The sequence below is a fragment of the Ovis aries genome, chromosome 6, assembly GCF_016772045.2.
Source record: "Ovis aries strain OAR_USU_Benz2616 breed Rambouillet chromosome 6, ARS-UI_Ramb_v3.0, whole genome shotgun sequence".
In the NCBI taxonomy this organism is placed as follows: domain Eukaryota; kingdom Metazoa; phylum Chordata; class Mammalia; order Artiodactyla; family Bovidae; genus Ovis; species Ovis aries.
Genome location: NC_056059.1, coordinates 85,396,067 through 85,419,895, shown reverse-complemented (window position 1 = coordinate 85,419,895; position 23,829 = coordinate 85,396,067). Strand labels below are relative to the sequence as shown.

The 23,829-nt window shown below is 36.4% G+C and overlaps 1 protein-coding gene across 1 annotated transcript; it reads left to right on the top strand.

Annotated features, from left to right (window-relative positions):
- The first annotated feature begins 502 nt into the window (after positions 1-502).
- Positions 503-23,661, top strand: LOC101118189 (UDP-glucuronosyltransferase 2B4-like). The gene is made up of 6 exons (XM_027971402.3): positions 503-1,243; positions 1,920-2,068; positions 17,263-17,394; positions 19,067-19,154; positions 21,372-21,591; positions 21,704-23,661. The coding sequence occupies exons 1-6, from the start codon at positions 505-507 to the stop codon at positions 21,981-21,983; spliced, it is 1,608 nt and encodes a 535-aa protein (XP_027827203.2). The 5' UTR covers positions 503-504; the 3' UTR covers positions 21,984-23,661.
- The last annotated feature ends 168 nt before the right edge of the window (positions 23,662-23,829 follow it).

Genomic DNA, 23,829 nt, shown 5'->3' with positions numbered 1-23,829 from the left:
TCAGTTTTTGCATTCTGCAAGGCTTCTGCTCTATTTTTGTTGTAGTCCAGAACTTAACCAGTGTAATTTAAATTGATTTCTACGCGTTCATTTATTGTTTTTGTGGGGGGTACAGGTGTTTGGAACTCCTAACCTTCAAACTTGTGGATGTCATCTTATCTACTTCTGTGTCCAGGAGACTGCAGACATAAGGTCCACTCACATGCTATTGTTATTATAGTAGTCTATACATTTCTCTCTTACATGTTAATAACATAGATGACTTGCATGTGCAAGATCATTTACTTTTAGATCAGTGATAATACTGACAAAACAATATTAAACACTTTATTATCATGAAATGTTCTATACTTTGCCCTTTCAATTGATTTCCACAGCTGCTGACTACTCATAAAATTTAGTTATTTGAAGTGTAGGAGTTAACTTTTAACTTCCTGATTGATTTCTCCTGGGATATAAGCATGAGCAATACCAAAATGATAGAGTAATTTTTAAGTACTGCATATGAGCAAGATGTCTATGAAATGGCTCTCACTTCTGCTGCTGCTACAGCTGACTTGCTACTTTAGCTCTGGGAGTTGTGGAAAGGTGCTGGTGTGGCCAGTGGAATTTAGTCATTGGATGAATATGAAGGCAGTTCTGGATGAACTAGTCATGAGGGGTCATGAGGTGACTGTTCTAATATCTTCAGCTTCCACTATTACTGATGCCAACAAACCATCTGCTTTTAAGTTTGAGATTTTCCCTGTATCTTTAACTAAAGATGATTTTGAGAATGCTGTCAAGAATTTGATTGAGAAATGGACATATATGGCAAAAAGTTCATTTTGGACAAATGTTTTATCATTTAACGAGTTGAAAAGCTTACTTTGGGAATTTTCTGGAATGCTTATGAAAATCTGTAAAGAAGTTGTTTCAAAAAAGAAACTTATAACAAAACTACAGGAATCAAGGTTTGATGTCCTTCTTGCAGATGCTGTTGGTCCCTGTGGTGAGCTGCTGACTGAGATACTTGGAATACCATTAGTGTACAGTCTCCGTTTTTCGCCTGGCTATTTGTTTGAAAAGTATAGTGGACAGCTTTCATTCCCACCATCCTATGTACCTGTTATATTTTCAGCATTAAGTGATCACATGACATTTATGGAAAGGGTCAAAAATATGATATATGTACTTTATTTTGACTTCTGTTTCCAGACATTTGATGTGAAGACATGGAATGAGTTTTACAGTGAAGTACTAGGTAAGTCATCTTTTTGGTTGGTAGCATGAAGTCCTAATTTTCCAAGTGCCTTGGAAGGTGACCACGTAAACATAAAGCCACAGGATTTTGTCTCTTACAAGGAAATGAGGTAATGAAAATATAAAACGACCCATCAATCCCATAAGTATTATGGAAACACTTAAATCACAGGGTAACATAGAACCTTGTGGCCCATTACTAGTATAGGACACTCCAGGAAATTTAAACCACAAATTGAAGCACTTAAAATTTCTCCAAACAATTATATATGTAACTCATGAAACTTCATCTTTTAACTTAAAAAGTTCCCTGGAAACCTCATAAAATACCTTGATAAATGAAGACAAGTAGATTAAGGAATTGCAAACATATTTGTAGTGCAAGTATCTAGGTAGCATTTAGAAACTGTTTCTACTTGTGTAGCTCAGTTTCCATACTATATATTTTATTATTCATTATATGTGTAAAAGTTTCCCAATCATATTTCATTATATCATGTCATATTATATGTACACACACACATATATATTTGCTTTATCAAAGAATATATACTTTCAAACATCTTTCTCTACATTATCTCAAATTCCTTTCCCCATATTACCTAATATATTCATATGGCAATATTCTCATTTGATCTAGTATTTGTTGTTACTTTTGTTTTTGCTTTCCCTTTAAGGAAGACCCACTACATTTTTAGAGACAATTGGAAAAGCTGATATGTGGCTGATTCGAACCTATTGGGATTTTGAATTTCCTCGCCCAGTGCTGCCAAATTTTGAATTTGTTGGAGGCCTCCACTGCAAACCTGCCAAACCCCTGCCTAAGGTCACCTACTTCTCTTTCTTGTGCTTTGTTAACTTTTCATTTTCAGTAAGAATAATCTTAAAAATTCTAGAATTTTGATTACAGTGAATCATATATGGGAAGCTGGATAAAGTGACATTCCAGTTAGAAACTGATATATTTCCATACCAACACAAGTACCTGAATTTCATTATCATGGCAAAATAAAGTGGGATACATGGGAGACTGTGAAAATATGTCAGTTAAATTAAGGCCTTTATAATTCAACATAATAGAGATAAAATATTCATTAAAGAATAATTACAAAGGGACAAGCATAGTCCAGAAATAAGTGCTAACATGCAGAGGAATGGTGTGGACACAGTTTCTGCCACTGGATACTCTATCTAGAAAGACAGAATGAAAGCAAGTAATAAAATGTGTTACTATAAAGAAAGATCAAAATGCCAAAGAAACATTCAGCAGGAATCATAGAAAATATCTTGGAGGCATTGATAAATATGGTGAATTCTAAAGGATACTCAGGAATAATTGAAGGTAAGGAATATTGACATTTTAGGAATCAGTGAAGTTAAAATGATCTGGAATGGGTGAATTTAACTGAGATGACCATTAAATCTACTACTGTGGGCAGGAATCCCTTAGAAGAAATGAAATGGCCATCATAATCAACAAAAGAGTCTGAAATGCGATACTAGGATGCAACCTCATAAAAGACAGAATCATCTCTGTTCATTTCCAAGGCAAACCATTCAATATCACGGTAATCCAAATCTATACCCTGACCAGTAATGCTGAAGAATCTGAAGTTGAATGGTTCTATGAAGACCTACAAGACCTTTTAGAATCAACAACCACAAAAGATGTCCTTTTCATTGGAATGCAAAAGTAGGAAGTCAAGAAACACCTGGAGTAACAGGCAAATTTGGCCTTGGAGTATAGAATGAAGCAGGGCAAAGAGAATACATTGGTCATAGCAAACACCCTCTTTCCAACAACACAAGAGAAGACTCTACACATGGACATCACCAGATGGTCAACACCAAAATCAGATTAATTATATTCCTTGCAGCCAAAGATGAAGAAGCTCTATACAGTCAGCAAAAACAATCCATCTGACTATGGCTCAGATCATGAACTCCTTATGGCCGAATTCAGACTTTAATTGAAAAAAGGAGGGGAAACCACTAAACCATTCAGGTATGACCTAAATTAATCCCTTATGATTATACAGTGGAAGCGAGAAATAGACTCAGGAGATTAGATCTGACAGAATGACTGAAACACTATGGATGGAGGTTTGACATTACACAGGAGACAGGTATCAAGATCATCCCCAAGAAAAAGAATTGCAGAAAAAGCAAGATGACTGTCTGAGGAGGCCTTACAAATAGCTGAGAAGAAGAGAAGCGAAAAGAAAAGGAGAAAAGGAAAATTATACCCACTTAAATTCAGAGTTCCAAAGAAGAGCAAAGAGAGATAAGAAAGCCTTCCTCAGTGATCAATGCAAAGAAATAGAGGAAAACAATAAAGCGGGAAGGACTAGAGATCTTTTCAAGAAAATTAGAGATACCAAGGGAACATTTCATGCAAAGATGGGCTCAATAAAGGACAGAAATGGTATGGACCTAATAGACGCAGAAGATATTAAGAAGAGGTGGCAAAAATACACAAAAGAACTATGCAAAAAAGATCTGCATGACCCAGATATTCATGATGGTATGATCACTCACCTAGAGCCAGATATCCTAGAATATGAAGTAAAGTGGGCCTTAGAAAGCATCACTATGAACAAAGCTAGTGGAGGTGATGGAATTCCAGTTGAGCACTTTCAAATCCTGAAAGATGATGCTGTGAAAGTGCTGCACTCCATATGCCAGCAAATTTGGAAAACTCAGCAGTGGCCACAGGACTGGAAAAGGTCAGTTTTCATTCCAATCCCAAAGAAAGGCAATGCCAAAGAATGCTCAAACTACTGCACAATTGCACTCATCTCACATGCTAGTAAAGTAATACTCAAAATTCTCCAAGCCAGGCTTCAACAGTATGTGAACTGTGACCTTCCAGAGGTTCAAGCTGGTTTTAGAAAAGGCAGAGGAAACAGAGAAAATTTCCAACTTCAGGTGAATTACTAAAAAAGCAAGAGTGTTCCAGAAAAGCATCTATTTCTGCTTTATTTACTAGGACAAAGCCTTTGACTGTATGAATCACAACAAATTGTGGAAAATCCTTAAAGAGATGGGAATACCAGACCACCTGACCTGCCATGTGAGAAATCTATATGCAGGTCAAGAACTGGACATGGAATGGTTAGAACTGGACATGGAAAGACAGACTGGGTCCAAATAGGGAAAGGAGTACATCAAAGCTGTATATTGTCACCCTGCTTATTTAACTTGTATGCAAAGTACATCATGAGAAACGCTAGGCTGGAAGAAGCACAAGCTCGAATCAAGACTGTCGGGAGAAATATCAATAACCTCAGATATGCAGATGACACCACCCTTATGGCAGAAAGTGAAGAAGAACTAAAAAGCCTCTTGATGAAAGTGAAAGAGGAGAGTGAAAAAGCTGGCTTAAAGCTCATCATTCAGAAAATGAAGATCATGGCCTCCAGTCCCATCGCTTCATGGCAAATAGATGGGGAAACAGCAGAAACAGTGGCTGACTTTATTTTTCTGGACTCCAAAATCACTGCAGACGGTGACTGCATCCATGAAATTAAAAGACCTTACTCCTTGGAAGAAAAGTTATGACCAATCTAAGTAGCATATTAAAAACTAGAGAGATTTCTTTGCCAATAAAGATCCATCTAGTCAAAGCTATGGTTTTTCTAGTAGCCATGTGTGAATGTGAGAGTTGGACTCTATTGAAAGCTGAGCACCAAAGAACTGATGCTTTTGAACTGTGGTGTTGGAGCAGACTCTTGAGAGTCCCTTGGACTTAAAGGAGATCCAACCAGTCCATCCTAAAGGAAATCAGTCCTGAATATTTATTGGAAGGACTGATGCTGAAGATGAAAAGCCAATACTTTGGCCACCTGATGTGAAGAACTGACTCATTTGAAAAGACCCTGATTCTGGAAAAGATTGAAAGTGGGAGGAAAAGGAGATGACAGAGGATGAAATGGTTGGATGGCATCACCAACTCAATGGACATGAGTTTGAGTAAACTCTGGGAGTTGGTGATATACAAGGGGGCCTCGCATGTTACAGTCCATGGGGTCTCAAAGAGATGAACATGACTGAGCAACTGAACTCTACTTAACTGAACTGAACTGAAGGTAGAGGAAGATACAAAAGAAAAGCATAGTCATGACAGTTACCAAGAAGTCCAAGTTCAGTCTAAACAGGAAGAGGCTGAGTAAAGAGGCAGAAAATGCTGGAGAGTTAAGTTGCAGACATGTAATTATAAGGAGTTTGGCACATTTAGTAGGACATAAAGGGTAAAGAAAAAGGTGATATGGTCATATTAAAAATAAAATTACAGGATATAGTTACCTTGTTGGATTGTAAAGTAGCAAGAGTGGAAAGGGACCTCATTTAGCAGGTAGTTGCAAGATAAAGGCAGTGATGGAAAACTAGACAAAAATGTCCATAGAGATATAACCACACTATATAATAATAGCACCAACCTCATATTGTCCTTAATGGAAAAATGTGTTAACACATGTGAATTATCCAAAATGTCACTGGCCCATACTCAGTGATCCAGAAGAAATATTAATTATTTTCTTTAATTTGTTACTATAACATACTTTCAATAACCCAATGTGTGCCAGCCACATAAATCTAATTTCTAATTGAAATTGAAATGATTTTCCTAATCATCAAGATAATATTATCCAGCAAACTGTCAGAGAATACATATCCCATGGAATCTTTTAAAAGCAAATTTTAAAAGTTAACTTACCTAAAAAGATAATAAAAATAATTTAATAAATTCAACAAAATTTACTTAAATAAAGTTTAATTCACATTTAAACTTTTTTTAGTATTAAGAAATTTAAGTTTTTGGCAATCAGATGAGCAAGATGAAATGTAAAAAAAATTTTTGTAAGAATTGAGGCTCCTTATCAGTGCTCTAGATAAAATGAAAAATCTTCTTCAAAAATATAAATGTTGCCTTAGTAATTTGCAGCCAAATCCAAACCTTACTTGCTTTCACATCAGCAATTAAACCATTCTTCATTTGAAATCCCAGTGGTTTACATCTTACAGCATGAAAGAGATAACTCCATCTATCATAATAGAACAGATGTTTCCTGCCTACACTGATCCTCTTGTTGTCCAATTGCTCAGTTGTGTCTGACTATTTGCTACCCCACGGACTGCAGCACACCAAGCTTCCCCGTCCTTTATCATCTCCTCGAGTTTCCTCAAGCTCATGTCATTGAGTAGGTGATGCCATCCAACCATCTCATCTTCTGTTGTCCCCTTCTCCTCCTGCATTCAATCTTTCCCAGTATCAGGGTCTTTTCTAATGAGTTGGGTTTTCACATCAGGTGACCAAAGTATTGGAGTTTCAGCTTCAGCATCAGTCCTTCCAAAGAATAGTCAGGTTGATTGCCTTCAGGATTGACTGGTTTGATCTCCTTGCAGTCCAAGGGACTCTCAAGAGTTTTCTCCAGAACCCTGTAGAAAACCACAGTAAAAGTTCCCTTAAGGAATGCAGGTCCCAACATCATAGATACTTAACAGAATGAGCACAGAGAAAATCTACCCTGCATATATAAGAACCATAAAGACTGTACAGATTAAAAAAAATAAAAGAGAGAGTCCACAGTTTCTACCAGTTAAATCTAAAACCATCTGTAGTTTCAAAATATAAGGAATACTATGTATAAAGTAATATTCCCTATGAAAGAAACCGAGAATCTAGTCTGTTTTAAATTGACTTAAGACATAAATAGAAAGCAAGCAATCTTTAGCCAACTGTTTTGTGGTCTCTTTTTAAAAATTAATTAAATTTTGTCTGTCCTGGGTCTTCCTTGCTGTGCTGGCTTTCTCTAGTTGCAGTGCATGGGCTTCTCCCTAAGTTGGCTTGCAGGCTCTAGACTTGCAGGCTCAGTGGTTGTGGTGCATGTGCTTAGTCGCCCCTGGGGAGACCCTGAGGCATGTGAGATCTTTCCAAGTTCAGTTCAGTTCAGTTCAGTCACTCAGTCGTGTCCGACTCTTTGTGACCCCATGAAGCGCAGCATGCCAGGCCACCATGTCCATCACCAACTCCCAGAGTTCACTCAGACTCACGTCCATCGAGTCCGTGATGCCATCCAGCCATCTCATCCTCTGTCATCCCCGTCTACTCCTGCCCCCAATCCCTCCCGCCCCCAATCCCTCCCAGAATCAGAGTCTTTTCCAATGAGTCAACTCTTCGCATGAGGTGGCCAAAATATTGGAGTTTCAGCCTTAGCATTATTCCTTCCAAAGAAATCCCAGGGCTGATCTCCTTCAGAATGGACTGGCTGGATCTCCTTGCAGTCCAAGGGACTCTCAAGAGTCTTCTCCAACACCACAGTTCAAAAGCATCTATTCTTCGGCACTCAAGTTTCTTCACCGTCCAACTCTCACATCCACACATGGCTACTAGAAAAACATAGCCTTGACTAGATGGACCTTTGTTGACAAAGTAATGTCTCTGCTTTTCAATATGCTATCGAGGTTGGTCATTACTTTTCTTCCAAGGAGTAAGGGTCTTTTAATTTCATGGATGCAGTCACAATCTGCAGTGATTTTGGAGCCCCCCAAAATAAAGTCTAACACTGTTTCCCCATCTATTTCCCATGAAGTGATGGGTCCAGATGCCATGATCTTCGTTTTCTGAATGTTGAGCTTTAAGCCAACTTTTTCACTCTCCACTTTCACTTTCATCAAGAGGCTCTTTAGTTCCTCTTCACTTTCTGCCATAAGGGTGATGTCATCTGCATATCTGAGGTTATTGATATTTCTCCCAGCAATCTTGATTCCAGCTTGTGCTTCTTCCAGACCAGCATTTCTCATGATGTACTCTGCATATAAGTTAAATAAGCAGGGTGATAATATACAACATTGACGTACTCCTTTTCCTATTTGTAACCAGTCTATTGTTCCATGTCCAGTTCTAACTGTTTTTTAAACTGATTCCAGTTTTATTGGAATGTAGCTTATTAACAATGTTGTGATAGCTTCAGGTGGACAGCAAAGGGACTCAGCCATGCACATACATGTCTCCATTTTTCCACAAACTCCCCTCCTGTCTAGGCTCCCACATAACATTGAGCAGAGTTCCTGTGTTATCTTTTAGGTCCTTGCTGATTATCCATTTTAGATATAGCAGTGTGTAATATCTGTTTTGAATGCAAATTGCTTGGATTACTTATAGTAGTCTTCCCAGAGTCCAAACGCTGACATAGATAGTGAAAGTTCTATGCTATCTAACCCTAGTTTTGAAATTTCCATTTTTTCATTTCAGGATAGTGATAATGTTAGTAGGAGGGAAGGTTAGGAGAAGAGGAAGAAGAATGAAGGGAAACATGAATAGTAGTATAATTGTGATAAATTAGCAATATTTGCAATTATTTCCAAGCTGAAGAGACAAGATTTAATTCAAACTCAATGACTGTGAGGACTTCATTGCATAATGAAACTGCTTATTCACACCATTAACTTTTCCAGTAGTTATTGGATTCTAAGAAAATTTCTGCCCTTTTTAAAGAATTAGGATATTCGACAAAATGCATCAAGTCATAAAAATGCTTATAGATTTTGCTTCATAATATACTTATGTGAAACTATACACTATTTAGGACTTCCGGGGTGGCTCAGACGGTAAAGCGTCTGTCTACAATGCAAGAGACCTAGGTTCGATCCCTGGGTCGGGACGATCCCCTGGAGAAGGAAATGACAATCCATTCCAGTACTATCGCCTGGACAATCCCATGGACAGAGGAGCCTGGTAGGCTACAGTCCATGGGGTCGCAAAGAGTCAGACAAGATCAAGATGTCCTAACACGATATGTTGGGAAATAATTTAAAAATGTCAACACTGGAAATAATAGAAATAAAGGGCTTACCTGGTGGCTCAGATGGTAAAGCGTCTGCCTGCAACGTGGGAGACCTGGGTTCGATTCCTGGGACAGGAAGATCCCCTGGAGAAGGAAATGGCAATTCACTCCAGCACTTTTGCCTGGAAAATCCCATGGACGGAGGAGCCTGATAGGCTACAGTCCATGGGGTCGCAAAGAGTCGGACATGACTGAGCGACTTCACTTAAAGCAATGGTTAAATAATTTGTAAATGCTCACATCATACCACTACAATGATTTCATCAAAGAATGCTTAATTACACTGTCAGCTATGAGGTTTAGTTGGAAAATAATAAATATAAGATCACAATTTTCTTCTAGGATAAAACATAATTTAAGCTGGAATTACAATTATATATATATATATATATATCAAATGCATATTTAATGATAGAAGTAGAATAAAGATTAGAATGAAAGCACAAATTTTAACGTAATGTCCTCTATGTTTATTTAGGTTGTCAAAAATGGCAGGATTTCCTTCTTTCTCATGGGTGAATAACATTACATTCTGAGTGTGTGTCTTCATGTGTGTGTTTGTGTGTATATTTATCACATCATATGGATTCATCCATTGATGGACACCTAAGTTGTTTCCTTGATTACTGCAAATATTGTTGCAATAAACATGGGAATGCATGTATTTCATCTACCTTATTTTTATTTCCTTTGGTTATATACACAGAAGTAGAACTGCTGGCTCATACAGTAGATCTATTTTTAATTTTTTGAGGAAATTTCACTTTGTTTTTGATAAAGATGGGACCAATTTACACTCCAGTTGCCAGTGTAAAAACATTCACTTTTATTCACATTCTCACCAACACTTTTCTCTTCTTAGTGATGGACTTTCTAACTTTGAGTTGCATTTCCCTGATAATTAGTGATATTGATATTGATAACTGGTGACCATTTGGATGTCTTCTTTGAAAAATGTCTGTTTTGTTTATCTGCTTATTCTTTAATTGAATTTTTTGTTGCTATTGTGTTTTGTGAGTTCTATATATGTTTTGGATATTAGTCCTTTTCTAAATATGTAGTTGTAAAATTTTTCTCCCATTTTTCAGGTTGTGTTTTCATTTTGTTGATTGTTTCCTTTGTTGCACAGAAGTTTTAAGTTTGATGCAGTCCCACTTGTTGATTTTTTTTTGATGTCATATTAAAAAAAAATCACTTTCAAGACTACTGTTAAGGAAGATCATCTCTACATTTTCTTTAAAAGTATTATGGTATCTGGTGTTATGCTTAAGTCTTTGATAAATCTGAGGTAATATTTTGAGGGTGTAAGACAGGGGTCTCATTTCTTTTTTTTTTTTTTGCCTATGTTTATTCAGGTTTTTCAGAAGTAAAAGAAGTGATTATTCTTTCCTCATTGGGTATTCTTGGCTCTTTTGTTGAATTTTGGTTGGCTGTATATGCAGAGATTTTTTTCCTAGACCCTGTATTATGCTTCATTGGTATGTACTGGCATTGATAGGCCAGTACCATATTGCTTTAAATGCTATCAGTTTGTACCATAGCAAAGTAGATGGGCTTCCCTTGTGGCTCAGCTGGTGAAGAATCTGCCTTCAATGCTGGAGACCTGGGTTCGATCCCTGGGGTGGAAAGATTCCCTAGAGAAGGAAATGGCAAGGCACTCCATTATTCTTGCCTGGAAAATTCCATGGATGCAAGAACCTGGCAGGCTATGGGGTCACAAAGAGTCAGACACGACTGGGCAACTTCAATTTTGTACTATAATTTGAAATTTGGAGGTGTAATGCCTTTGGCTTTGGGTAACACGGATATTTTAACAATATACATATGCTGATCCATGAACATAGGATGTCTTTCCATTTATTTGTGTTTTCTTCTATTTCTTTCAACAAAGTCTTAGAGTTATTACTGCAAAGATCTTATACTTTACTGGTTATATTTCTAGTTATTTTTGTTTGTTTGTTTTTGGTCCTATTGTAAATGGAGTAGCTTTTCCATTAATATCACATATAAATGTAATGTATGCTGATTTTTCATCCTGCAACTTTACTGAATTTGCTGATTAGCTCAATTTTGTGGTTAAATCTATCTTTTCTGTGCAAAAATCTATGCCATCTGCAAAAAGTGACAAGTTTACTTCTTCCTCTCTGTTTGCGTGCATGCGTGCTTTGTCACTCAGTTTTGTCTGACTTTGCAACCCCATGGACTGTAGCCCACCAGCCTCCTCTGTCCATAGAATTTTCTAGGCAAGAGTACTGGTGTGGGTTGCCATTTCCACTTCCAGGGAATCTTCCCTATCCAGGGATTGAACCCACGTTTCCTGCATCTACTGCATTGGCAGGCAGATTCTTTACCACTGAGAAGCCCTCTTTTCTAGAAGCCTTTTACACTTTATTTTGCCTAGTTACTGTAACTAAGACTTCTAGTACTATTTTGAATCAGTGTGCTAGTGGCATCCTTTTCTTGTTCCCGATCTTAGAGGAAAAGCTTTCAAGTTTTCATTGTTGAGGATAACATTAGCTTTGGGTTTGTGTGTGTGTGTGTGTGTATATATATATACACACACAAAGTCTTTATTGAATTGAGGTAGGTTCCCTCTATACCTAAAAAATGAGGGTTTCTATTATGAAAGAATGTTGTGTCTTTTCAAATGCTTTTTTTGTGTTCATGTGCATCTGTTGAAATGACCAAGTTATTTTATATTTCATTCTATTAATGCAATGTATTACAAATATTTTCGGATATGTTGGACCATCCTTACATCCCAGAGATATATTCCATTGGTAATGATATATAATCTTTTAAATATATTCTTAAATTCAGTTTGCTGATGTTTTAGTGATAATCTTTGCATATACATTCAGTCTGGATATTGTCCTATAGTTTTCTTTTCTTGTTAAGTGTTTATCTACTTGGTATCAGGATAATGCTGGCCTTGTAGAATGAGTTTGAAAAGGTTCCCTCCAACCCCTTATTTTTGGGGAAGATTTTTCTGAAGGACTGACATTAATTTTCTTTAAATATTCACAGAATTTATCAATAAATGCATCTGGTTCTGAGTTTTGTGTGCTAGGAGATTTTTAATTTATGATTCAATATCTACTCATTGGGACAGTTCAGCTTTTCTATTTCTTCCTAATTCAGTCTTGGTTGTTTCTAGGAAGCTGTCTATTCTTTTCCAATGTGTAATTTGTTATCATGTAATTCATCATAGTAGTTTCTTATGATCCTACATATTTTTGTCATATCAGTTGTAATGTCTCCTATTTCATTTTCATGTTTTGAATCCCTTTTTTCTTGGTAAATCTAGTTAGATGTGGTCAGTCTTGTTTACCTTTTTGAAAAAACAGAAAAATATAATGTATGATATCACTTGAACCCAACCCTGTATGCGAGACAGTAAAAGAGACACAGATGTATAGAATGGACTTTTGGACTCTGTAGGAGAGGGAGAGGGTAGGATGATTTCTGAGAATGGCACTGAAACATGTATACTATCATGTAGGAAATGAATCGCCAGTCTATGTTCGATGTAGGTTACAGGATGCTTGGGGCTGGTGCACGAGGATGATCCAGAGAGATGATATGGGGTGGGAGGTGGGAGGGGGCTTCAGGATTGGGAATTCATGTACACCCGTGGTGGATTCATGTTAATGTATGGCAAAACCAATACAGTATTGTAAAAGTAAAATAAAGTAAAAATAAAAATTAAAAAAATAAAAATAAATAAAAATAAAAATGCCAAACTTGTAAAAACGGAAGTAATATAGAGGTTACCAAGGACTAAAGGATAGGAGAATAGGAGAGATGTTTAAGGGTATATGTTTGCATCTTATAGTAAATAAGTTCTAGAGATCTAAAGTACCGAGTAGTGAATATACACAACAGTATAATATTATAATCATCATACTTTCCAAGGGACTATACCTTAATTATTCCCACCAAAAAAGCAATGATAATTATTAGACATAATAAAGGTTCAATCAATAATAAAATGGTAATCATATTATAAAATATAAATTATCAAATCAAGTTATACATCTGAAATTATATAATTATATAATCTATATAATTATATAGATTATGTACATAACTATATAATTATGTAATCTTCTATATAATCTTCTAAAATTATTATATAATTTTCTATATAAGGTATACTTCCATTTTTTTCTAAAAACATGTGAATTTGAAACTAAGGAATTCCTAGATAGAGAGTTTAGTAAATCTATTTCCTATTATAATTTTCTATGCTTTTGCATATTTTTTGCCATAAGTCTGTATTATTTTCATAAAAATTATCAGGGAATGAGAATAGCCAGTACATACCAGTAATTAATTTATGAAAAGTGAATATATTATAATAATAACAAACAGATGCATCTTTCACAGTATGGATGAAGCACCATTGGGTAGTAAGTCATTGAGACAAAATATTGAAGACAAGTAAATTTAAATCCTACTACAGGTCACTAGAATGCATACATTACCTGGATGCACCGTGTGAGTCATAAGAAAGTTTAGTGGCCTTATCACTGTGACTGATATCATTAGGGTGAAATTATATTCTGAAAAAATGTGCTACACAATATATAGTCTGCAATATTAAAGTTTGAAGTTTTTTTTTTGTTTCTTTTTCTGTTAAAAATAGTTTTGAAAAAAGTGATACCAATAATTAGGATCAGAAAGTATACATTCTGTGATAGAGGAATTCAGTCATTATCTAGAGAGAGAAAAGAATAGTGAATTTAAAACAGAAGAAAGAAATAAGAAAAGGTGAGTACATAGATTTGATCAGCTATCCAGGAAAATTTTGCTCATCTACATTTTTTGTAATAGAGTATATTGAGAAATGTAGAATTAGTCTGTTAATAGTAGAATAAAATGTAACAATTTTTAAAAATGAAATGGAGTCAAAATCATAAGACAAAATAATTCAGAAACAATTGCAGGAAAATACAGATTTATTAGGAGCTGACATGCTGCAGTCCATGGGGTCACAGAGTCAGACATGACTAAATGACTGAAGTGAACTTCTGAGGAGCTTTATTTAGTTTGAAGTGAACTCAAAATGTGACCAGACCTCTACTGCAGAAGGCCAAGGGGTACCTCTCCCACTGTGATCCTGGGGGGACTGAAGTGATGATGTCACATAGCACATCGCACTCTGACATCAATTATACAATATTAGTTCAGGACAAAGGATGTCATATATAAACAAACTCAGTACTATGGTAACTCAAATATGTAACTGCTCAAGCACTGCTGTTATTCAATTGCTAAATCGTGTCTGACTCTTTGCTATTCAAGCATATCTCTGGGTTATATATTAAATTCATAGGACTGTTTCATAGAACTTTCAAACTACAAGCCAGACTCTTCAATATCAATAATTAGCAATTTAGTGAGACAGAGTCTGGGAAATTATGACAAAGTTTAATGTAAGACAGTTAGAGAATGACAGACATAAACAAATTTGAATCATGGATTTTTCTTAGTGCTCATAGTAAGGAAGATGAAATCATAATGAATAAACTAACGTTTAAAATAATTCTTCAGAAAGTCTATCTGAAATAAATAAATGGTTTATTAGATCTACAGTAATAAAGAATTAGAGGTGATTTAAACCCTGCAGTATAGATGTCCAAGAATCTGTTAGTAATTAATAACATAACTGATAGAGTCTCTCTATAATATTGTTTCACAGTATCTTCTTGTCACCACTGTGTATTGGCTCTATCTCATTTCCTGCTCATACACAAACACATTTGCACAAATATACATAATAGAAGAAATTGACCTCATCTCATTTATTTCCTTCCCAAGGACCTCAGGGATATCATCTGTTAAAAAAGACACTTATTACTAAAAACTGTAGGGGCTTCCGCGGTGGCTTAGATGGTAAAGAACCTACATAAACTGAGGGAGACCAGGTTTGATCCCTGGGTAGTAAAGATGCCCTGGAGAAGGAAATGACAAAGCACTCTAGTATTCTTGCCTGGAGAACTCAATGGACAGAGCAGCCTGGTGGGCTACAGTTCATGGGGTCTCAAAGAGTCAAACAGGACTGAGCGACTACACTTTCACTTTCAAAAACAGTATGGAGTTTCCTCAGATTTTTCTAAAATAAAATTTTGGTGTTTAATACTGAAATACACAACTGACCAAAGTCAAAGATGTGAAGTTAGCACGTTCAAGAATCAAGAGGGCAGGAGGGAAATGACTTAGTAAACTAACTATATAGTATGTGGCAAGAATAATACACACCTCCTAATTTAAAACCTGTCAATACACGCTGTTTCTGTTGAGTTGCTCAATTGTGTTTGACTCTTTGCCACCCCACGGACTGCAGCATGCCAGGCTTCCCTGTCCTTCACTATCTCCTGGAGTTTGCTCAAACTCATGTCCATTGAGTCAACGATGTTATCCAACCAGCTCATGCTCTTTCTTCCTTTGCCCCACTACCCTCAATCTTTCCCAGAATCAAGGTCATTTCCAATGAATTAACTCTTCGCATCAGCTGGCCAAAGTATTGGCCAAAGCATCAGTCCTTCTGATGAATATTCAGGATTGATATCCTTTAGGATTGATCAGGTTGATCTCCTTGCTATCCAGGGGACTCTCAAGAGTCTTCTCCAGCACCACAGTTCAAAACAATCAGTTCTTTGGTGCTCAATCAACTTGATAGTCCAACTGTGTCATCAATACATGACTACTGGAAAAACCATATTTTGAATGTATGGACCTTTGTCAGCAAAGTGATGTCTTGGCTTTTGAATACACTGTCTAAGTTGTTCACAACTTTCCTTTCAAGCATCTTTTAATTTTATGGCTACAGTCATCATTCGCAGTGATTTTGGAGCCCCCCAAAATAAAGTCTCTCACAGTTTCCATTGTTTCCCGATCTATTTGCCATGAAGTGATGAGACCAGATACTCTGATCTTAGTCTTCTGAATGTTGCATTTAAGCCAGCATTTTCACCTTCCTCTTTCACTCTCAAGAGGCTCTTTAGCTCCTCTTCACTTTCTGCCATTAGGGTGGTGTCATCTGCCTATCTGAGGTTGTTGATATTTCTCCCAACAATCCTGATTCCAGCTTATATTTCATCCAGCCTGGCATTTTGCATGGTATACTCTATTAATGAAATAAGCAGAGTGACTAGATACAGTCTTGAGTTAGTCTTTTCCCAATCTTGAACCAGTTCATTGTTCCATGCCCAGTTCTAACTGTTGCTTCTTGTCCTGCATACCGGTTTCTCAGAATGCAGGTAAGGCAGTATTCCCATCTCTTTAAGAATTTTCCACAGTATGTTGTCACTCACACAGTCAAAAGGCTTTAGCATGATCAATAAAACAGAAGTAGATGTTTTACTGGAATTCCTTTGCTTTTCCTATGATCCAACAGATGTTGGCAATTTGATCTCTGGTTCCTCTGCCTTTTCTAAGCCAGCCGGTACACCTGGGAGTTCTCAGTCCACATACTGTTGAAGCATAGCACCGATACATATGATGTGGTAACTCCTCTTCTGGTTATATATACAAAAGAATTGAAATGAGGATCCCAATGAGATATTTTCACATCATATTCATGAATGCAGTATTCATAAGAGCCAAGAGGCTGAAGCAACTGAAGCATCCATAAACAGAATAAACAAAATGTTGTGGATACAAAAAGATGGAGTATTACTCAGTCTTTAAAGGAAAATTCTGACACATGTTACAACACGAATGAATCTTATACTAAGTGAATTAAACCAGAGGTGAAAAGACAGACTGTACAATCCAACTTGAAAAAAGTATCCAGACTAATCTAATCTGTGCAAACATAGAGTAGAATAATGGTTGCCAGGAACTGAGGAAAGATGAAAATGGAGTTTCTTAATGGGTACAGACCAGACTTCCATCTTTGCCATATGAAAAAGTTCTGGAGATTGGTGCACAGTGAGAATATAATTAACATTATTGAACTATACACACAGGAATGATTAAGATGGTAAAATTTTATGTTATATTCATTTTACCATGATATTTAAAAAAAACAGTGACTACTTTAATAATTTCTAGACTATGTCTGATTTTGTCTCTTTAGTTTTTTTTTTTTTTTCTGGCTAACTTTTCAATATTGTTTGCTATGCTGTTGTTACTCATTTGTAATGAAGTAAATTCTTTTTCACAGGAAATGGAAGAGTTTGTTCAGAGCTCTGGAGAAAATGGTATTGTGGTGTTTACTTTGGGGTCAATGATCAGTAACATAACAGAAGAAAAAGTCAATGTAATTGCATCAGCTCTTGCCCAGATTCCACAAAAAGTATGTAAAGTAACTTAATAGTGGATAAGTACTTAAGCAAACTATTAAATTCTGTAAAAAGCCCTGATTACAGATATATTATGCAAGAAGGACAAACTATTAAGATATCTCCAAATTATCTCAGATTCATATTTTTAAAAAATAATAAAATATATATGGTAGATGGTAGAACAGTACATAGAATGTCTTCCTGACATTAAATTTGGATTAACAGTGTAATCACAAAGAAAGTAAGCCAGAGATCTAGTGTGAATTTTGGTATTGTAATGGTAGTGTGGACAAGAAAAGAAATCACCAAATTCTGTCTTGTCATTTGCCCATTTTCCCGAAGGACTCCTGAAGACACGATACACAGACAGATGGTCTCAGGAGTTGAATTTTCATGGTATATGTGGCCTCTCAATAATGTTAAGAAATATTGATAAAAGTCTGGAGCTCTTCTTGCAGTTTGTACTTGCCAGGAATTCCTGGTCCCTTTTACATTGCCTAAGCTTTGAAACAGACCTAATCAGTGTGCTTTCCAGGTTGCTATTCAGAGAAAGGTTGGCTTCTCTTAATTGCTTAGGCTAATTTCTTGCTGAAAAACTAAGGTTACTTTACATTCACAGAGCAAATAGAAGTTAAACACTAGTAAATTATAATCTAGCTTATGAGAATTGCTTGGAACTACAAAACTGGTTCTTACTTTGCTGCTACATCTAGAGACCATATTAATCAATACTCAGTGCTTTCTGCTTCATTGTTGAAGCATTCAGGGTCAGTTGAATAACTTTAGTGTCACAATTATGAAACTTTTTCAACAGCCTTGTTGTCCCTTACAAATTACCAACTGACTCTTTTTTTTCTAAAGGTAAAACATTTCCAAGTGTAGTATGATAATAGTGGTAATAATCTGGTGGTGGTGGTTTAGTTGCTGTCATGTCTGACTCTTGTGATATCATGGGTTGTACCCTCCAGGCTCCTCTGTCCATGGGATTCTCCAGGCAAGAATACTGGAGTGGGTTGCCATTTCCTTTTCCAATAATCCAGATTTATGAAAAAAAAAAAAAAACCAGCTCCAGTTCATTGTTTTTGGAACTAGTATTTAACAATTTGTAATCTAAATGAAATTACATTTCCTAGACAGCCCTAATTAATTTATTATTAATAAATATAAACAAGCAGAGTATTTCTCTTAAGTTGTTGATTGCATGCATTTTCTTCTCTGCAGTAAAATTGCAAAATTCTAATAAAGTTATATTAACATGTGGATATAAGTAAACACATAACAATTAAAAAGAAATTGGTGAATAAACTTAAAATGAGATTTAGAATACAAACTAAAACAAAAATATGTGGTTTATTAGTAATTTGCCATAGTCTTTCTGCCCTAGAAATAAGATCATGTAAAAATTTCTTAAATATTTGAATTCGCCATTGAAAACCTATTTTCTATGTCATCATATGTGAGAAGTCATGATAGCATTCCATCTCAGATTGAACCTGAAAATGAGTCCGTCAAATGTGGGTGTTGCTATTCAGTAGTATATTAGTAGTTATTAACAATTAAGGCCTCATGCTCTGATTTACTTATATGTTATACAGAAGCATTTAAATTTTATTTGCTTAAAATTTTAACACTATGACTTTGAAGTTGAACTCATGGAATAAGGTATTTCCTTTACCTTAACAGGTTCTCTGGAGATATGATGGCAAGACACCAGATACCCTAGGGCCCAATACTCGTCTGTATAAGTGGATACCCCAGAATGACCTTCTTGGTAAGACTTGACAGAAAAATATTGAAAACATAAGTAACACCTGAGCAGAGTGATGCTACTTCAATAGGAAACAAACATCCAACATTTATTATTCAAAAACTCCTTTGAGTTTAAGTAAGACAACTTTACTCCTTCATTGCTATGTTTAGCCCCAGAGGGGGGAAAAAATGAGAAAATTTAACTGTATTGTGTTATACATGGTCACATCCTTTACCTCCAGAATCAAAATATGTTTACTTTGGGTATAATTACATTTCACTGTAAAATTTTAAGTAACTGTGCACTGTTCTGTCTCTGAATTCTCCCCTTACACCTATCTTTTCCATTCCTTCAGTTCAGTTCAGTTCAGTTGTTCAGGTGTGTGACTCTTTGCGACCCCGTGAACCACAGCACGCCAGGCCTCCCTGTCCATCACCAACTCCCGGAATTTACCCAAATTCATGTCCATTGAGTCAGTGATGCCATCCAACCATCTCATCCTCTGTCATCCTCTTCTCCTCCTGACCCGAATCCCTCCCAGCATCAGAGTCTTTTCCAATGAGGCAGCTCTTCACATCAGGTGGCCAAAGTATTGGAGTTTCAGCTTCAACATCAGTTCTTCCAATGAACACCCAGGACTGATCTCCTTTAGGATGGACTGGTTGGATCTCCTAGCAGTCCAAGGGACACTCAAGAGTCTTCTCCAATGCCACAGTTCAAAAGAATCAATTCTTCTGCTCTCAGCTTTCTTTATAGTCCAACTCTCACATCCATACATGGCTACTGGAAAAACCATAGCCTTGACTAGATGGACCTTTGTTAACAAAGTAATGTCTCTGCTTTTTAATATGCCATCTAGGCTTTCCTTCCAAAGAGTAAGCATATTTTAATTTAATGGTTGCAATCACCATCTGCAGTGATTTTGGAGCCCCCAAAAAGTCTGACACTATTTCCACTGTTTCCCCATCTATGTCCCATGAAGTGATGGGACCGGATGCCATAATCTTCATTTTCTGAATGTTGAGGTTTAAGTCAAATTTTTCACTCTCCACTTTCACTTTCATCAAGAAGCTCTTTAGTTCCTCTTCACTTTCTGCCATAAGGGTGGTGTCATCTGCATATCTGAGGTTATTGGTATTTCTCCCAGCAATCTTGATTCCAGCTTGTGCTTCATCTAGCCCAGTGTTTCTCATGATGTACTCTGCATATAAGTTAAATAAGCAGGGTGACAATATACAGCCTTAGCATACGCCCTTTCCTATTTGGAACCAGTCTGTTTTTCCATGTCCAGTTCTAACTGTTGTTTCCTCACTTGCATACAGATTTCTCAAGAGGCAGGTCAGGTGGTCTTCCCATCTCTTTCAGAATTTTCCATAGTTTATTGTGATCCACACAGTCAAAGGCTTTGGCATAGTCAATAAAGCAGAAATAAATGTTTTTTTGGAACCCTCTTTTTCTTTTGATGATCCAGCAGATGTTGGCAAATTGATCTCTGGTTCCTCTGCCTTTTTAAAACCACCTATGGTGGATTCATGTTGATGTGTGGCAAAACCAATACAATATTTTAAAGTAATTAACCTCCAATTAAAATAAATAAATTTATTTAAAAATAAATGAATAAATAAAACCAGCTTGAACATCTGGAAGTTCACGGTTCATGTATTGCTGAAGCCTGGCTTGGAGAATTTTGATCACTCCTTATGGATATTTTTAATGATACTTAGAAATAAGATTTCCTCTTTTTATTACCTGTGACTCTCCATTTTCTATCAGAAAACATCCATATGATTTATATCAAGTAGTCACACATTTCATGATAAATTGTAGCTTTTCCTTCCTCTGGTTCCACTACCACTGCCATTTACTCTTCTTGTTACTTTGACACACTTCCTTTCAGACTAAATGGCTTCATTATTGTTTTAGAGATTGTATTTCTGACATGCCCTCCCTGTTTTTGTTGAAAAAATGTTTTCTTTTACCCAGAATGCCCTTTCAGGTTTTTCACCTACCAATCGTGGATTCATTTGTGAAGTTCAAGTACATAGCTCTTTATGAAGTCTTCACTGACCTCTCCAGCAGACTTAGGGATTTCTTATTCTGAATTCTGAAGCAATCTAAATACAGTTTTGTATGTCATCTAAAAGACACTGCTTATTTCAGTTGCATTATAATGCTCATTTCTTAGTTTATTTTTAAGACTTTTAATTAATAATTTTACTGAAATTCACTCAATTCTAGGTCACCCAAAAACCAAAGCCTTTATAACTCATGGTGGAACCAATGGCATTTATGAGGCCATCTACCATGGGATCCCTATGGTGGGCCTTCCTTTGTTTGCTGATCAACCTGATAACATTGCCAGAGTAAAAGCCAAGGGAGCAGCTGTCAGAGTGGACTTGGAAACAATGTCAGCAAGAGATCTGCTCAGTGCATTGAAGGAAGTCATTAACAATCCTTCGTGAGTATATTTGTTTCAGTCCATTTTGTGACAACAAATACAACAACAAATATAACAGTTGCCCCAGAAGCTAGTTCATTTTTAAATTGATGTTTCTTTGCTTTCCCTTTAGCTACAAAGAGAAGGCTATGTGGTTATCCACCATTCAACGCAATCAGCCTATAAAGCCCCTGGACCGAGCAGTCTTCTGGATTGAGTTTGTCATGCGCCACAAAGGAGCCAAGCACCTGAGGCCAGCCGCCCACAACCTCACCTGGTTCCAGTACCACTCTCTGGATGTGATTGGGTTCCTGCTGGCCTGTGTGGCAACTGTTGTATTTGTCATCACAAAATGCTTTCTCTTTTGTTACCGCAAGTTTGCTAAAACAGGAAAGAAGCAAAAGAGAGAGTAGCTGAAGGCGTTATGCCCCTAGATGGAACTCCTCCAGTTAATTCCAGCACAAAAGAGTTATGATGAGCTTCCCCTGTGACAAAACAACAATTCACAACTTAGCATCTCAGATCAAAATTGTTTTCAAGTGATTTTATTCCTGTTTACAAATTGGAAATAAGTCGTGCCAAGAATAAAACTGGTGAAATCTTCAGTGAGAATAAAGCTATAGGGTATATAATGAAATTTATTATTTTAATGCAAAAGCTATACTGAAATCATTGAATTTAATTGTGTTTCACAGGTTATGAATAGTTACAAGTACAGTAACAAGTCTATTCATAGTATCCATATTATTTTGTAGATATTCAGAATTTTTACTCTATTTTGGTATAGAATTCTATAGTTTTATCTTGCTATAGAAGCTATTCAATAATTGGAATTGTATCAAAATATGCACCCCTTCATTTCATTTGTGAGACCACTAACACTTGGATTTTACTGTCCATCCAGTAAAATCAGCATCATTTTTTAACCTAAAGCCATGGCAAGTCGTTTGCCTTCACCCAGTTTAACTCGTTTAACAGTGGAATATTTGTGGAATTGGGAATATAGCAACTGCTACCTGCTTCATTGTATAGAACTGAGATATTTCTGAAAATCTTTGATTTCATTACCTAATTCTCTATTTTTAATCATCTTTAAAATTAGTCACCTCATTGGGAGTTTAAATTGGTACAACACTGTGGAGAATGACATGAAGTTTCCTTAAAAAACTAAAATTAGAGCTACCATATGACCCTGCAATCTACTCCTTAGCATGCATCCAGAGGAAAGCATGATCCAGAACAATACATGCACTGTCATTGTAGCACTGTTTACAATAGCCAAGACATGAAAGCAAATTAAAAGCCCATTGAAAGAGGAATGGATAAAGATGAGGCACGTATATACAATGGAATATTACTCAGCCATTAAAAAGAATAAAATAATACCATTTACAGCAACATGGATGAACCTAGAGATTGTCATACTCAGTAAAATAAGTCAGACAGAGAAAAAGAAATATCCTATGGCAGCCATTATATGTGGAATCTTAAAAGAAATGTTACAAATGAACTTGCAAAACAAACATTCTCACAGACTTTGAAAATGAACTTATGATTGTCAAGGGGACAGATGCATGGGAGGTATAATTAGGGAGTTTGGGCCCAACATGTACACACTGCTATATTAAAATGGATAACCGAGAAGGACCTACTGTATAGCATAGGGAACTCTGCTTAATGTTATGTGGCAGCCTGGATAATAGGGGTATTTGAGGGGAAAACAAATGCATGTATATATATGGCTGAATCCCTTCACTGGTCACCTAAAACTACTACAACATTGTCAATCATCTATACCCCAATATAAAGTAAAATGTTAAAAAAAAAAAATAGTCACCTGGTTGCTTTCATTACCATACTCAGCCCTTGATAAGGTGTATAAGGTCTCAGTTGCATATCAAATATATGTATATAACCTGTACTCTAAAGGGACTTATGAAATGTTCATTTTTTCCAAATGTCCCTGCATGTATCTATATGTGCTATGTTGTGCTTAGTGGGTCAGTCATGTCCAACAGTTTACAGCCCCATGGACTATAGCCTGCTAGGCTCCTCTGTCAGTGGGGATTCTCCTGGCAATAATACTCAAGTGTGTTTCCATTCCCTTCCCCAGGGGATCTTCCCAGCCCAGTGATCAAACCCAGGTCTCCTGCATTGCAGGTGGAGTCTTGACTGACTAAGCCACCAGAGAAGCCCATATATTTACATTTACATGCATATTTATCTATCTATACACACACACACACACATATGCATATA

Coding starts and splice junctions, on each gene's coding strand:
- LOC101118189 (XM_027971402.3), top strand. CDS start 505: ATGAGCAAGATGTCTATGAAATGGCTCTCACTTCTGCTGCTGCTACAG. Junction 2,069..17,262: donor CTGCCAAACCCCTGCCTAAG/GTCACCTACTTC, acceptor TCTTTTTCACAG/GAAATGGAAGAGTTTGTTCA. Junction 21,592..21,703: donor GAAGTCATTAACAATCCTTC/GTGAGTATATTT, acceptor CTTTCCCTTTAG/CTACAAAGAGAAGGCTATGT.